General features: G+C 42.9%; 1 protein-coding gene across 3 annotated transcripts in view; it reads left to right on the top strand.

Annotated features, from left to right (window-relative positions):
* Positions 1-15,193, top strand: part of SORT1 (sortilin 1) — a 50,429-nt gene extending 35,236 nt beyond the window's left edge. For all 3 annotated transcript variants that reach the window (XM_083445694.1, XM_083445693.1, XM_083445695.1), the window contains exons 12-20: positions 664-766; positions 992-1,160; positions 2,368-2,558; positions 4,373-4,562; positions 8,401-8,517; positions 9,207-9,315; positions 10,031-10,137; positions 11,429-11,540; positions 11,782-15,193. In XM_083445694.1, the coding sequence (XP_083301820.1) occupies positions 664-766; positions 992-1,160; positions 2,368-2,558; positions 4,373-4,562; positions 8,401-8,517; positions 9,207-9,315; positions 10,031-10,137; positions 11,429-11,540; positions 11,782-11,796 (1,113 nt within the window). In that variant the 3' untranslated portion in view covers positions 11,797-15,193. The remainder of the gene's footprint in view (positions 1-663; positions 767-991; positions 1,161-2,367; positions 2,559-4,372; positions 4,563-8,400; positions 8,518-9,206; positions 9,316-10,030; positions 10,138-11,428; positions 11,541-11,781) is intronic.

The raw sequence follows: 15,193 nt of genomic DNA, 5'->3' as shown, positions 1-15,193 counted from the left end.
GTCAGGCCAAGTTATAGTTCTAAGTTACTTGTTTGGAAGTTGGTTCTACTGAAAACTATGCTTCCTAGTAAATTGAGTGTATGACTCAAGTGCAAGATTAGGGTGTGGTGGTACAGGGTGTGCAAAATCATAGTTAGAGACCAAATTTATAGGTCTTGAAATAGCATTAAACGTATTAAAGTTGCTGTAGCCTTTGTAAATATTCATTAGGAAATCGGCTTACCAATAGTTGTATTATCTCATGTTGCGTGGTTAGTGCATCTAACTTGCAATAAAATTAAAAGTAAAGCATATTTTTAGGGATGTTTTGCAAGAGGAGTGGAATGCTCAACAAACTTTGTGCAGTGAGCTGGGCCCAAACTATGCAACAGAAAACAGTTTGTAATTCAGCCTGATTTAAAACAACAACAACAGAAGGGAACAGGCTTACGTGTGGAAGAAGCTGCCTTGGGCCATGTGTTATTCAAAACACAGTTTGTCAGCTAATAAAGCTTGGAAGCTTGGGTTCAGTTTGCCTTGGATTTGCACCAGTAAAAGTTCTCCTTTGTGGCAATTCTGTTGAAATTCAAGCATTTTTGGTTGTTTTGCTTTTAATAAGACCAAATATGTTAATGCTTCTCCATTTTGCCTCCTTTTCTTACTGGGGTTGTCTTACATTTACAGTGCAGCCTTCACATCCATGCATCTTACAGCATCTCCCAGAAGCTGAATGTACCAATGGCTCCTCTGTCTGAGCCCAATGCTGTTGGAATTGTCATTGCTCACGGTAATGAATTATCCTTATGCACATATAATACGATGTAAGATAATTGGCAGAGGATGAGGCTTTACTTGGGATTGTCTACTGGTTTCTGTGTTTTACAGATCTGGTTTTTTCCTTCTTCTACCAGTAAGGGTGGGTGAACCTAGGAATGAGTACAAGTGGTGGACCTTCAGGAGAGAACTGTAGTGTACTCATTTCCATTGTATTGGCAATGGCCTTGTGTTGCAGGAAGTGTTGGGGATGCCATTTCAATAATAAACCCAGATGTTTACATTTCGGATGATGGCGGCTACACCTGGGCACGGATGCTTGAAGGACCCCATCACTATGCCATCCTGGATTCTGGGGGCATCATTGTGGCTGTTGAGCAAACGGATCATCCTATCAATGTGATTAAGTATGCAGGAATTTAATTTTGTTAATACTTCTGTGGTGGGAGGACATGAGAAGTTCAGTGCCCACTTCCTCACTGTTACGTCACCTGGAACTATCCCTATAGAACAGTGTTACTCAAACTTAGGGGCCCAGCTGTTTGTTGGACTACAACTCCCATCATCCCTAGCTAGTAGGACCAGTGGCCAGGGATGCTGGGAGTTGTAGTCCAACAACAGCTGGGGACCCAAGTCTATGAAACACTGCTGTAGAATGATGTAAAGGAAGAAACTGGGTTACTCTCAATTTAGAATTTTTGAAAGGAAGGAGGCTATCCTAACCACGAAGCTGTTGCTTGAGAGGAGTGATTTCAGAAGAACCGCTATTCTATCTATTCTAATTTCTATCCCTATTGACATTTTTAAAACAAGCTCTCGTCTGCCAGAATAGGCAGACATAAATATGTTTGGAATTCCAGCTAGGATAAAAGCAACAGACAGAAGAAGTCCCTGTGCACTTCTCCATTGCAAATCACCTTTTCCTGGCACTCATTTGCAAAGAAGTCAAGTCATATAATTGTAGACTTGGAAGGCACACCAAAGGTCATCTAGTCCAACCCCATACAATCACAGTTAAAGCATCTCTGACAGATGACCCTCCAGCCTCTGTTTCGAAACCTCCAATGAAGGAGAGTCCACCACTTTCCAAGGGAATCATAGCTCTTAACAGCAGGAATTTCTTCTAAAGTTTAGTCAGAATCCCCTTTCTTGTAGTTTGAATCCATTGGTTCAGGTCCTAAGGCCCTCTGAAGGAGGAAAAAAGCTTGTTCCCTCTTCCATGTGACAGCCCTTCAGATATTCAAACATGGCTATCATGCCACCCTCTCAGACTCCTCTTTTCCAAGTTAAACACACCCAACTCCCTAAACCATTCCTCATAAGGCTTGGTATCCAGCCCCTTGATCATCTTGGTCTCCCTCCTCTGAACACAGTCCAGCTTGTCAATATCCTTCTTAAATTGTGGTGCCCAGAAACGGACACAGTACAGCGGAACCCAAGGTTCTGATCTGCAAAGTGGCAAGTAAGCATGTAGTTTAGTCTAATATTCCTGTCACCTATCTTGCATCCCCAGTATTTGAGAGTGGCTGCCTTAAGCTTCATTAGGATTTCTGTCAGTCTAAATTAACCACAGTGATAATGCCAAACCTCCATTCCTAATCTTATCTGTTTCAGGTTCTCCACAGACGAAGGGCAGTGCTGGCACAACTACGTTTTCAGTAAGGATCCTATGACGTTTACTGGCCTGGCATCAGAGCCAGGAGCAAAATCGATGAATGTTAGCATCTGGGGATTTACAGAGAGCTTCCTGTCTCGCCAGTGGATCTCCTATACTATTGACTTTAATGATCTTCTCAACAGGGAGTGTGAGTAATCTCTTCCTTTATAACAAATAAGAATGTTAGCCAGCTGCTTGTCTTCAAATTGTCTTGACTGTATCTGTGAATATTAAAAATGTGATGCAACTAGAGCAGGGGTCAGCAAACTTTTTCAGCAGGGGCCGGTCCACTGTCCCTCAGACCTTGTGGGGGGGCCAGACTATATTTGGGGGGGGAATTAACTAATTCCATCCCCCCCCCCCAAATTTTTAAATTAATTTTCCAAATAGAATTTAAACAAACAAAGAAAGAAACATAAATCTCCACCGTATTTAGGCCAATCTTTGTAACATTGTTAAGTGACTTCCTCGTATCCCCCGGTTGAGTTTCAGTGTATATCATTTTAACGGTTTTCCAAAACCAATATTATTATAAAATTAACTTAATCACTTAACATCTTTCTTTCCAATTTGGCATTAAACATATTGATTCATCACATTACATATCTAAATCCTAAGCCTATCTGATATTTGCAAGCTTTTCCAATTAAATTAACTTAACATATTTAACTAAATAGTCTTTAAATTTCATCCATTCCTCCTGGTAATCCTCCTTCTGGTCACGGACTCTTCCAGTAAGGCCGGCTAGCTCCGAAAAGTCCATCATCTTCATCTGCCAATCTTCCACTGTTGCTACTTTTTGTGTTTGCCAATTCTTGGCTAATAAATTTGAGCAGCAGTTGTGGCATACAAAAATAGTTTAACATCTTTTTTGGGCAATTCCAAACCTGTTATTCCAATAAGAAAGGCCTCTGGTTTCTTATTAAATGTGTATTTCAACATTTTTTTCAATTCGTTATAAATCTTCTCCCAGAAGTCTTTCACCTTGGGGCAGGTCTACCACATATGATAGAAGGTACCCTCTTTTTCTTTACATTTGCAACATAGATTATCACTGTTATGGCAAATCTTTGCTAGTTTTACAGGAGTCAAATACCATCTGTACATCATTTTCATTATATTTTCCTTTAACACTGTACATACAGTGAACTTGACCCCTTTCTTCCACAATCTTTGCCAGTCTTCAAACATTATATTATGTCTAATATAATTCCTATGCCCCACAAATAACCCAGAGATGCATTTAAATAAAAGCACACATTCTACTCAGGTAAAAACACACTGATTCCTGGACGTCCGTGAGCCAGATTTAGAAGGCGATTGGGCCAGATAGTTTGTCTACCTATGAATTAGAGCATCTTCAATAGGCTGCTGGTGTAATACTGTGTTTGAGGATGCACAGGTCAGGTCTTTTAGCTGCCTCTTCATGTGTAATCCCTACAAAAAAGTTAGTTCCTCCAGAGATGAGGAAGCTTGCCTCAGATTAATTTGGAAATTACTCAAGTTCTTTGTGGGCAGGGGGAGCAAAACTTTTCTCCAAGAATAATTTGGAATATTGCCCCCCCCCCACTAATGCAAGGGCTCAGAAATATTGCATACCCTTCTTCTCTGTTCCTTCTCCCTCTCTGAAAAAAAGCCATTTATGCCAGGCCATGCTCCTCTCACTTCCTTTTCCTTACCTTTAATTGGCAGCAGAGGAGGAAGAGAGGTTTCCTCCCTCCCCCCTCTTTTTGTTCTGCTGCAGTGGGTAACAGGGTGGTGGGGCATGGGGAGCCATGTGATATGTCCTGTCCCCCACAAAGGCTGCCGCACTTGAGAAAGCTACAGGGCAGCTCCCCTTAATTCCAGAGAGTACCCGCCCGAGTTCTGTGGCTGATTGCACCACAGAATTCTACAGAAAAGCCCACAGAATTTTAGTAGTTTTTGGCTATCTCAGGAATCTGGTGATTATTCCCTCCTTAGGTATGGAGAAGGACTACACAAAGTGGTTGGCTCACTCCAGCAATCCCAATGACCCTGCAGATGGCTGCATATTGGGCTACAAGGAGGAATACCTGCGCCTTCGCAAGTCCTCTTTCTGTCAGAATGGCCGAGACTACGTTGTGACCAAGCAACCATCTGTCTGCACTTGCACTTTAGGTGACTTCCTCTGGTATGTTTGGAGAGTTCCTCCCATAATCTATTTCCATGGCTGTGTTTTTTTCTGTTCTGAAATGGCCTGGGGAGTGACCATACTCCCACCATGCCACCTTTGAGCTTCACTGAAATATTAAATCGGACTCTGCAGTTCATTTTCTGAAATACAGTGGTGCCTCGCAAGACAAAATTAATATGTTCTGCGAGTTTTTTCGTAGAGTGAGTTTTTTCGTCTTGTGAAGCACCACGGCGGGGAGGGTGGGGAGAAGCAGGGCAGCTGCTGCAGCCGGTCCTTGGACTCACCCGCGCCTTGTGGACACCGCGCGACGCGGCTGCTGGAGGGCGGTGGGGCTCAGGAGCGCGACTCCGGCTGCAACGCTGGCTATTGGCAGCAACGGCTCCTGAGGGGAGCGTGCGAGGGTGGTGGGCAGTGGCGCGAGGCAGCCGGAAGGTCGGAAGGTCGGCTGGAAGGTGGGAGGGAGCCGGAGGAGCCGTCAGCAGGAAGGTGGGAGGGAGCCGGAGGAGCGGGGAAGCGAGTGTGCGACCGTCGCCATTACAGGAGAGGCAGAGCTGTTTCGTCTAGCGAAGCAAGCCCTTAGAAAAATCCGTCTTGCGAAGCACCTCAGAAAACGAAAAACCCTTTCGTCTAGCGGGTTTTTCGTCTTCCGAGGCATTCGTCTTGCGGGGTACCACTGTAGTGAGATGGGGAACCTGTGGCCCTCCAGGTGTTGGACTGCAGCTCTAATCAGCCCAACCAGCATGATTAGTGGGATCTGCAGCCTAGCAACATCTGGATGGCCACAGGTTCCCCATTCCTGACATATGTAGAATTGTGGTTTTATGACTCTATAAGTGTGAGGTTTTTCAAGGAGGCAGTCAAGTGATTAAACATTGATTAAATGTGGTGAAACTTGGGGGTTCTCAGAAGAAATGCCACATTTTGCAATCCAGATTCCATTATCAGCATAACAAGATGTGCAGGTTAATGCTGGTCTATTTTCTGTGGCTGAAGGAGCATGCAAGCTTTTAAGCAGGCAGATCTTTCACAAACAGATGCAGTTGCACATACCTACGCCATTTATTTGAGACAAAAGTGGCAGAAATCCTCCACACTAAAAGAAATCATACAAACTCATTGTTTGTTCAGATCCAAAATCTGGCTTTGGCAGGATCTGAAGTTCTCGGACAGGAACTGGGGTGTTGGAAGAGGGGCAGCATCAGGGACAATAAACATATCCCACACTTGGGCTGTGTACACACCATACATTTAAAGCACATGACTTCCCCCTGAGAATCCTGGTGACTGTGATTTACCCTTCACAGAGCTGCAGTTTCCAGCACCCATAACAAACTACAACTCCCAGGATTCTTTAGGGGAAGTCATGTCCTTTAAATGTATGGTGCGCACATAGCTTTAGACCTAAAGTTCCTACTGAGACTTCTTGTGGTTCAGGGTATTAAGCAGATGCTGCTTGCTTGTTCATTTTTTCCCTTGTAGTCTCAGGCTGGGAACTGATCATGAAAATAAGCTGCATCTCAATGGCTTCTCATTTAAGCCACTAGGTTTTGGAGTAAATAGTCATATTTGATGTTCAGCTTTCCTTGTGTGTGCTGCTTTTAAAAGGCCCTCACAATAACTTCTGTGGGGAGCATTCAGCTGTGGAAAAATGAACAACGAAAAGGGTGGAGTGTAATTTAAGAAGACGGAAAATAGTGCAGACATTAGGGAGCAGAACTGTGTTGCTGGTAGCTTGTTCTACTGGACTCTAGCATGTACTGGCTCATTCTGATGACCTGTTTAACTGAGCATTCATCCTGATTTATTTGCACAGATATAATGCTGCACTACATCAGCATCTCACACTTTCCAGTGCATTTCCCCATCCCTTTTGTTACCAGAAAAATCCCAGGATGTTTTGCAGGGTGGGGGGGGGTTGTAAGCAGGTTTATTGTGCAAGAGTGCCAAATTCACTTTAACTGCACAAACTGAATTTGCTGGTATATGATTAATTCATACCTGAAAATAATGAGACTGAACATGGCCTTTGCATCCCTTCAACTTGCAGAGCCATATTCCAGAGTACACAAATTACTGCAAGAAATGTGTGTCTTGAACAGTGCTGGACTCAAACCTGAGTGGCTTCTTTTTTAAACCACTCAAGGGGGCGGTGTATGTGTGAACTGAGCATGCCTTCAAAAAGAGCAAGGTGGGAATAAGCAGATATTTCCACTACCACCACCTTATTAGATGGCTAAAGCACCTTGCTTTTCTCTTGAAATGTTGTGTAAACAAAAGCATCACACTCACAGCAACATGGACCTCATTTTGGTTTCCAGCTTGGCAGGACTTCCTGGAACACCCAAGCTTTAAGAAGCTGTTTTTAAAAGCTGAAATTTTGTGCACACTTGCAGCCATGGAAAGCTTTCTGTATGCTGGCTTACATCCCAGCAGTACTTCCTGGTATACCCATATGGCTGCTGACATCACATAGTTATGTGGGTGTTCCAGGATGTTTTGTTGAAATGGAAGCCAGTGTAAGTTCTGAACTACTTCAAGTGAGCTCAATGGGGAAAAGAGGGTTCCTTAGCCACCTCATATGGTTGAATAAGACAAGCAATGCGCACACACACAAATTTCTACAAACGTAGCAGTGATGAAAGGTGCAGAAAACAGCTCCCCAGTTTGCAAAAGGGCAAATGACCTTGCAAAATTGGAGGACAAGTTTTAGCCTAGCACTGGTTTTTGAGTGCTGGGGAAATGGAGAGATCAATCTGGATTTCTCACAATAGATTTTGAGGCTGTACAAAACCAGTAATAACATTGATGTCAGTCTGGTTGTGGGGTTGTTTTAGAGGGCCCTAGAAGGAATCAGCACCCAATATCTCTATCATCTTCTCCCACCTGCTGTTGGTTTTTGAATATTTAAAAAAACATTTTCATTCACAGCCAGTTTATCAAGCAGCACTGAAATGGGTTTCTGTTCTAATTTTTCAGTTTGCATGGGTTCATTGTTGACACTGAATCTGCTTTCCATTCCGGGCCACATTCATTGCCATGGATACGTGCAAATTAGATTGCTAATGCTTGGTAGGAAATAATTCAGGGTTGGCGAACCTGTGGCCTGCCATTTTTGGTGACCCACAACCCTCTTTTTTTCTTCTGGCACCTCTTTTTAATTTTTTGAAATGCTCCACATCTCCCTCTGGTGCAGTGCCTTTTTTAGGAGCTCCTGCAGGAAGGAAACAGAAAAGTCTTCTAAAGCCTTTTCTCTTTCTTCTAATGTCTTCTAACATGGGAACCATGTATTCCAATGGTTCAGTGTCATTCAGAGTTAAGACCCTGAAGACATTTTTCTTTTCCTTGCTATTACAGCACTAGGGTAGAAGGAAAGCCCCCAAGCTAGCAATGGGAGGAAAAAACACAGGGAATTCTCCTCCCTGCAGCCCCAACTTAATCAGCATTTGTCTTCTTGTCTGTTTGGTGTGTGTGTGTTGGCTATACCCACTTCAACCACACTCACTGCTGGCATGTGGCTCTTGGCAGTATGGCTAACCCTCAATGCATCTATTGGGCTGAAATGTATTTGCCACCCCTGAAGAAACTGGATGCTTCATCATAGGGTAGTTTCTCCTCCTGAATGTTCTGTCAGTATAATGGGCCAGTGATACAACTAGGCATGTGAAGTATTATCACCAAATTCCCGAATAACCATCAAAAATGTATAATTCTAGTTTGAGCAACCACATACTAGGTCTTTTAGTTGCAGCAATAATGAAGTGATGCATGAGTCGATACTCATACTGTGTGTGGGTTGTTAACGTCTGTCTTCCTACTCTTGGGATTTGTGATGCAGTGATTTTGGCTACTACCGCCCAGAAAACCATTCCAAGTGTGTGGAGCAGCCAGAGCTGAAGGGGCATGACCTAGAATTTTGTCTATATGGGAAGCGAGAGCGGCTAAAGACCAGCGGGTAATTTTCTATGATTATAATAGATGGAGGAGATGGCTTGGTCCTGTGTGTACTTGTTTTTATAAAACAGATATATGTAGTCTACTGGGAAGAGGACTATATTCTGATGCCCTGCAAATACGCTATAAAATTATTCTCTTCCTCTCTCTGAACACGCTGTGTTTCTGGAACAGTAAGAATCTCCCTTAGAATCAAAATATGCCCCTTGCTGTTGTGACCATGGCACTATATCTCCCAGTAGAAGATGTAGTATAGCCATCTGTAATACATTTAAGATGATTCATTCTGTATTGGGTGGGGAGATAGTTCTCTAGATAGAACTATCTTGGCTTATAAATTCTGTGGACCAGAAGCAGCTGAAATAATTTAGCATGACATGTGCATTTATTGTTTGAGGATTCTTGACTTTCATGTCATGTGACTTCCATGTTTTCTTGGAGTCCACAGCAGCCCTATAGACTTGACATGCATACCCCTCTAGGTGCCCAGCCCTGAAAGAATCATGGCTTTGGGGAATGTTGGAGAGGTGATTTGAGGATACCCAGCCTGGCAATGGTGAAACCATGTTCTCGACTTCCTACTGATGCTTGGACATGAAGCGGTTAGCTAATTTTAGGTGGCTTTGAGAGCTGTCACTAATAAAAGAAGCTTCACAATAATAGATTATTGAGACTCTTGTTGAATTTCAGATATCGGAAGATCCCAGGAGACAAATGTGTTGGCGGGGAAAATCCCATCCGTGAAGAGACTGACCTGAAGAAAAAATGCACTAGCAACTACTTGAACTCAAGCCAGCTGGTAAGTTTTTAAAAATGCAGAAAGAACTGTAGTGGGGCAAAGAGATAGCGGAAGGGTGGGCAACCTTTTTCTCCTGTCAAGGGCCATATATCCTTGGGTTATTCTGTGTGAGGCCACATGCTGGCAGGGGAAGACCACTGGTGAGTGGAATCTTCCCTTTTTCTCTCTCTGAACCCCCTTCTCTTTTTCATCCCCAATGTGCTAGAGTGACAGATCACTCTTGTCAGAGGCCTGCGGTGATGACATGCAGGGGGTCAATTGAAATTGGGCTGGGGGCTGCATATAGTTCAAAGGCGGCTGGCTGCCCATATATATGAGCGGGAGAAAGAGAGTAATCTAACCAATGTAAAAAGAGTGCTTGAAAAACAGCCCATTTGTAGTTAATATTTGAGAAGCAGATTTTCTTAAAATGCTTTGCCAATATTAACCTTGACTCTGTTCAAGCAGTAAAATGAATGAGCTTTCCAAATTGGCTGCTGAAGCTGTGGTTTGGTATTTGACTAAGTAGTCAAATTTCACCCTTTCCAAAATCAGCTGTTTCATTCTCTCTCCCCAAATCTTTATAATCCTCCTGTGATCCATGCAGGACAAGAGAGTAAGTTCTTGAGGTATGGAGAATATCCTAGGAGAATCATTATAGAAATGACTCGGTAATTGAAGTGATCTAATAATTTGTCATAAAATCTTAATGCATCTCTCTCTTTTCTTTCTACAGTCTACTTCCTCCAACTCCACTCCAGTCATCCTGGCTGTAATAGGCTTGATGCTTATGACTGCTGTAGCTGGAGTAGTCATCATTAAGAAATACGTTTGTGGAGGAAGGTGAGCCTTGGGAAGGGATTGGCAAGATCATTCTTACTTTTAACTATCATTCAGTTATTTTTATGCTGCCTTTCAGTGCCAGAGACTCTCCCATCACAGAATTAAGAGCATGAAACCAATTCAAAATAGAAAAACAGTAGCCATGTAACATAACACATACATAAAACAGCAGGAGTTGTAACTATAAAATCACCAACCTTATTCAGTTAAAAGCAGATTGGGATAGTGAAGTCAGTAAGGCCCATTTAAAACAAGCCAGAGAGGCTTCTGTGGGAAGGAGTTCCACAGGGACAGGGCCATCCTGAAAGGTGCTCTTATGTTTGTCGACCTGATAGATCTTAGTGGTAGGTCTTCGTGGCTGGTCTTGGAGCCCAAACAGAAGTGTAAGCAATTGTTCAAATTACCAGATCCCAAATGCTTTAGGACTTTAAAACTAACAACCAGTGCTTTAGATTGGACCTGAAAATACATTGGCAACCACTGTAGTTAGTACAGATAAGGCTTTATATCAGACTACAGCTGTTTATGGGGGCCAAGCAGTCTGCACCAGCTGGCACTTCAAAAATGGCTTTAAAAGCAGACCCATGTACAGCACATTATAACCCAATCTGATGTAACCAGGGCGTGAATTACCATAGTCAGATCCACTTTCTTCACAAAGGAATGCCACTGGCAAATTGACCACAGCCCATAAGGAGTGCCTGACAACTGATGTCATGGATACCTCCATAAACTGCTCTGAGTCCAGGAGAACCCCCAAACTGCAAACGTGATCATGGCAACCCTGGTCACACATTCCTAGATCAGCAGGCTTGCCTGCCCACAGTACCTCTGTCTTGCCCGATTTTGAGCTTCCCATAGACATCAAGTTGGCTACTGTGAGAAGAGGATGCTGAACTAGATGGGCCATTGGCCTGATCCAGCAGGCTCTTATATTCTTGCCTTCATCCCTCATCCATCCCAATACCTGTTCCACAACTTTGCTAGGAGAGATAAAACTACATGCCAGCTGCATACCTACGACACTTTAGCCCAAAATGACAGACGGATTCATGTAGCATTGTTGCACTGCCAGGTTTTTTTTTTGTTTTTTGTTTTAAATCCTATATAGGTTCTAAAGATACCCAATGTTTATTTGCTTAGACCAGATAAAACAGCCAGAGAAATGGTGTCTCAGCAGCAACTGATAGAAAGTTCTTCCAAAAGTCTCTGGACGTTATATTCACTTCCGTTCAAAGAATGCTTGCCCATAGGGCCAAGTTCATTTCATGTGTGTTTGTCATGCCCCTAGGTTTCTGGTTCACCGATACTCTGTCCTGCAGCAGCATGCGGAAGCGAACGGCTTTGATGGCGTTGACACACCAGAGGCCAATAAAACGGGCTACCATGATGATTCTGATGAGGCAAGTGATTGTAACTGATGTGTATGTGTGCACACCATGCATCTTTCTGAGCAGTACATGTTGGGTTAGAAAGATAAATTAGAACCCCAAGCATGTGATTTTGGCTTATGTCACTTTGAAAAAGAAACAGCTGTATATCTCTGGGGGGCTAAGTGGGTTGTATTTGCCACAGCAAAACCGCAAAGAATCATGATCATCAAATGTTAACAAGAAGTATTATCTATCCCTCTTTTCTTCCCAGGACCTTCTGGAATAGTGATATTGCAGATCTAACTAGAATTGGATTCACATGGATTTAGATGCTGCTACAGAAGGGCACGAATGCAGACGGTTCATTTTACTTCTAATTTGAATGCCTTTTCCGTATCCAAGGGATTTTGTGTTCCTACTGCTTCCATCAAACTGTCTAAAACCAAGAAGGCTGCAAGAACTGCTTTGGGTGGGTGGGTGTAGAAGGGGGAGATACTGCAGCTCTGAAAAAGGAAGAAGGGAAACCTTTTTTTAAAAAAAATGTAACTTTGTTTTAATCAGATTTCTTTTTCCAACTCTTAAAGGAAAACTAAATAGGAATGTGAAAGCAACATTTCATGAAATATTAGCATTACTAGGTACAGCATACCTTGCTACTAGGAGAAGGCTCCAAATCCCTGGGTGGGGGACATGTTCCACTCCAACACTGTGATGACACTGCTTTGAAGCTGTTGCAGTGTAAGCAGCACTTCTCCTAGCAAGCAGGGCAATGAGATGCTATGGCAGGGACTGAGAAAGCTAACCAGCATCCCGGGGCTGTGTGCCAAAACAGGGTTGCTTTTCGTTTTCACTAAAGTGTAATCAACCGGGCAGATGTGTGCTGTGCAAAGCAGAGATTATTCCAAGGCTAGAAGCAACTCTGTGGCTCTCCGATTCCAAGGAACTAAACTGTGAAATCGGCATGTGTGTTGCCATAAATCTAAAAAGTAAAAGCATGGGGGTGGGGGTGGGGGTAAATTTATCAACTGTAAGACTAAGTATACAGATATTCCAGAAATATGACTTGTTTAGAATGTTATGAAGGAACAGAAATTGTTTGCTTTAAATCAGGTTCTTGAAGGAAAGTTTTGTTGCGCTACCGGCAGCACCATGATGTTATTAAGTGTTTCTAATTTTCATTATATTTTTAGATTATACGTAGTTCAGTGGTTGCTACACATGCACCGCTTTGCTACTATGTTTTTCTGACTTCTGTTCAACAACACAGTTTGACTGTTATGTGCCATGTGGAATCATAACTATTTCTCAATATTTTTTGGGTTCACAGAGGGTATTATGAATTGAACCTGGAGAAGGTAGTAAGTTAAGTTTCTTGAACTCAGTAGCTAAAAGTTGGCCTGTTGGGATGTGAATTGGCGACGGAGGCATCCCACTCCAGTAGCTATTATAGTAAGAACCAAGGGGTTCTTACTATGGGAATCCATAGAAACACAAAGTATTGAGCCAGTGCGTGGCATAGGTAATATTCGGCTTCTGTTACTTTGAAGGGACTGAGATGCTTGGAGAGACATGTTTGAACTTGAAAGACCTTCATAACATTCAGTAATGTGTTTTCTTGAATTTTGGTCCCCAGTGGTACTTTTTACATTTATCTTAGGACTTTGTTCTATTCCAGCATAGGTGAGTGATTAGTCACAATTTGTCCACACTTCCTGCTGCATTTCCCCAGGGAAAACCACTCTTTTGTGCTTGATCGCAACAAATGGCAATTCGGGTTGGGTTGCCATTTGTTAAGATCTATTGCTAAAGAGTGGTTTTCCCTGGAGGAAAACAGCAGGACAAGAGGAAGTGTGGATAAGCCCCTAGACAAAATATGTTTCCCCACTCACCTGCGTTGGGAGCGTGGCAGGGTATGAATACCTTCCACATACCACCTGTACCCTTAATCTTGCTATGAACGCCTATACTGGAACTTGCCCCACTCTGCTTTTATTCCCCAAGTGTTCCTGCTGGTGAGGCAGCACTACCAGGAAGGTCTCACTGGAGGCTTCAGGCTGAGGCTGCCTTTGCTCCCTTGTGGTGCTAGGACATGCATCCAGACACGAGGAGCCCTGGGACACATAGTATATTTTCCCCAGGGTCTCTGGTGTGTGTGATGCTTAAGGACCACCTTCCCCTTACCCAGCCCCAGTACTTCCCTAAGATTATCAGAGGAAAACTTGCTGGTAATGCTGCAACCTGCTGAGTGTCATCCAGCGACAGTCTGGAAGTGGTCCTTCTCCATAGTGGCATCTACCCTTTGAATGCCACGCTTCATAATTTTTCAGGAGGCATTGACTGTTGGGTATTTCCACCATTAATCAGTTTAACTTGCCTTTCTTCAAAGAAGCAGGATTTGTTAGATATTCAGTGGCTATCAATTATGCCCTAGTGGTTAGGACATGTTGCTAAAGTCACAGAGCTTTCCACCCCTCTTTTTGGCAATAATGAGAGTCAGAAACATGAAATAAAGTGTCTGTCCTGGATTTGTTTTTCCCACAGTTACTTTGGCTTTACTGTGCTTTTTTATTGGGCCCTTACTTCCTCCCTTACATCACTGCATCATTTGATTATATCTCAGGGTGTCATTGTCTTCCTTGGTATAAAATTATTTTGTCCCTTGCAGAAGGTACCAACGAGGAACACATGGCAAGGAGGAACATTTGTCCCTGGAAGACACTTGTAGCTTATTCCACTTCTTGTCTATTCTCACTCCATTTAAACCTGGTACAGAAGCACACTTGCATGTAAATAAGAGTAACTCAACCAGGAACTGAAGGGGGCTCAATAACCTTGTGTCTGACAGCTGCTCCCAAACCCCTGCTCTTAACATATTTGAACTTCTTGTGTACATCTGTTCTGTGCAGAGCCAGGTTCAAATCGCTTTACTATCCATGTGATGTGGTTGAAACTCTTTTAAGTGCTGGGCTGGGATTGTGATGGAAAGCCTGTAATGTAGCTGGTGAAGACCTTTTCCATTTCACTGAGAACATAATCTGACTACTTACTCTTCCTATTATATGTCCTATTTTCTATGTTTATTAAAGCATCTCTGGAAGGGTGGTTAGGTAAGGGAGTTCATTACTGGGCATGACCTGTTCTATTGCTCCATTTCCGTTGGTTCCCCTCTCATAAGACACTATACATTGTGGCACATTGGCTTATAAAGTGAGAGCATTCAAGGAACTAGAAACCTCAATAAACTAACCAGGTCCTTGTAACTGTCACACACTTGCTGCCCTACACAACAGTAGCCTTGTCCTCCATAGTGTTGAGTATGTAGGTGACACTGCATCTTCGTCACTGCTCTAAGGGTGCTGCCTAAGTGACAAAGCAGTCCTGGAAATGTTACCATTGCATGAGCTTTGAAGTATCATTGTCTCCCTGATGTGTCTGTAAGGCAGACCAGACCAGACCATGTGCATAATGGCTGTAAAATATAACATAACAAAAAGCCATAGCTAATACACTCCTCTACCCATAATTTCTTAAGATGTACAGTCTGAGGCAAGGTGCAGAAGAAAAATAAAGGAGCCATGTATAGAGTTTGTAAATAAGCCTGGCTATATTATAAATTTGTACTGGTATTTTTCTGTATATTTGCAATATTTGGGTTAGAAATAAAGACAAAAATTGGGCTTTTA

Source organism: Podarcis tiliguerta, assembly GCF_965153285.1.
Source record: "Podarcis tiliguerta genome assembly, chromosome: 6".
In the NCBI taxonomy this organism is placed as follows: Eukaryota; Metazoa; Chordata; class Lepidosauria; order Squamata; family Lacertidae; genus Podarcis; species Podarcis tiliguerta.
This window is presented reverse-complemented; position numbering and strand designations above follow the sequence as displayed.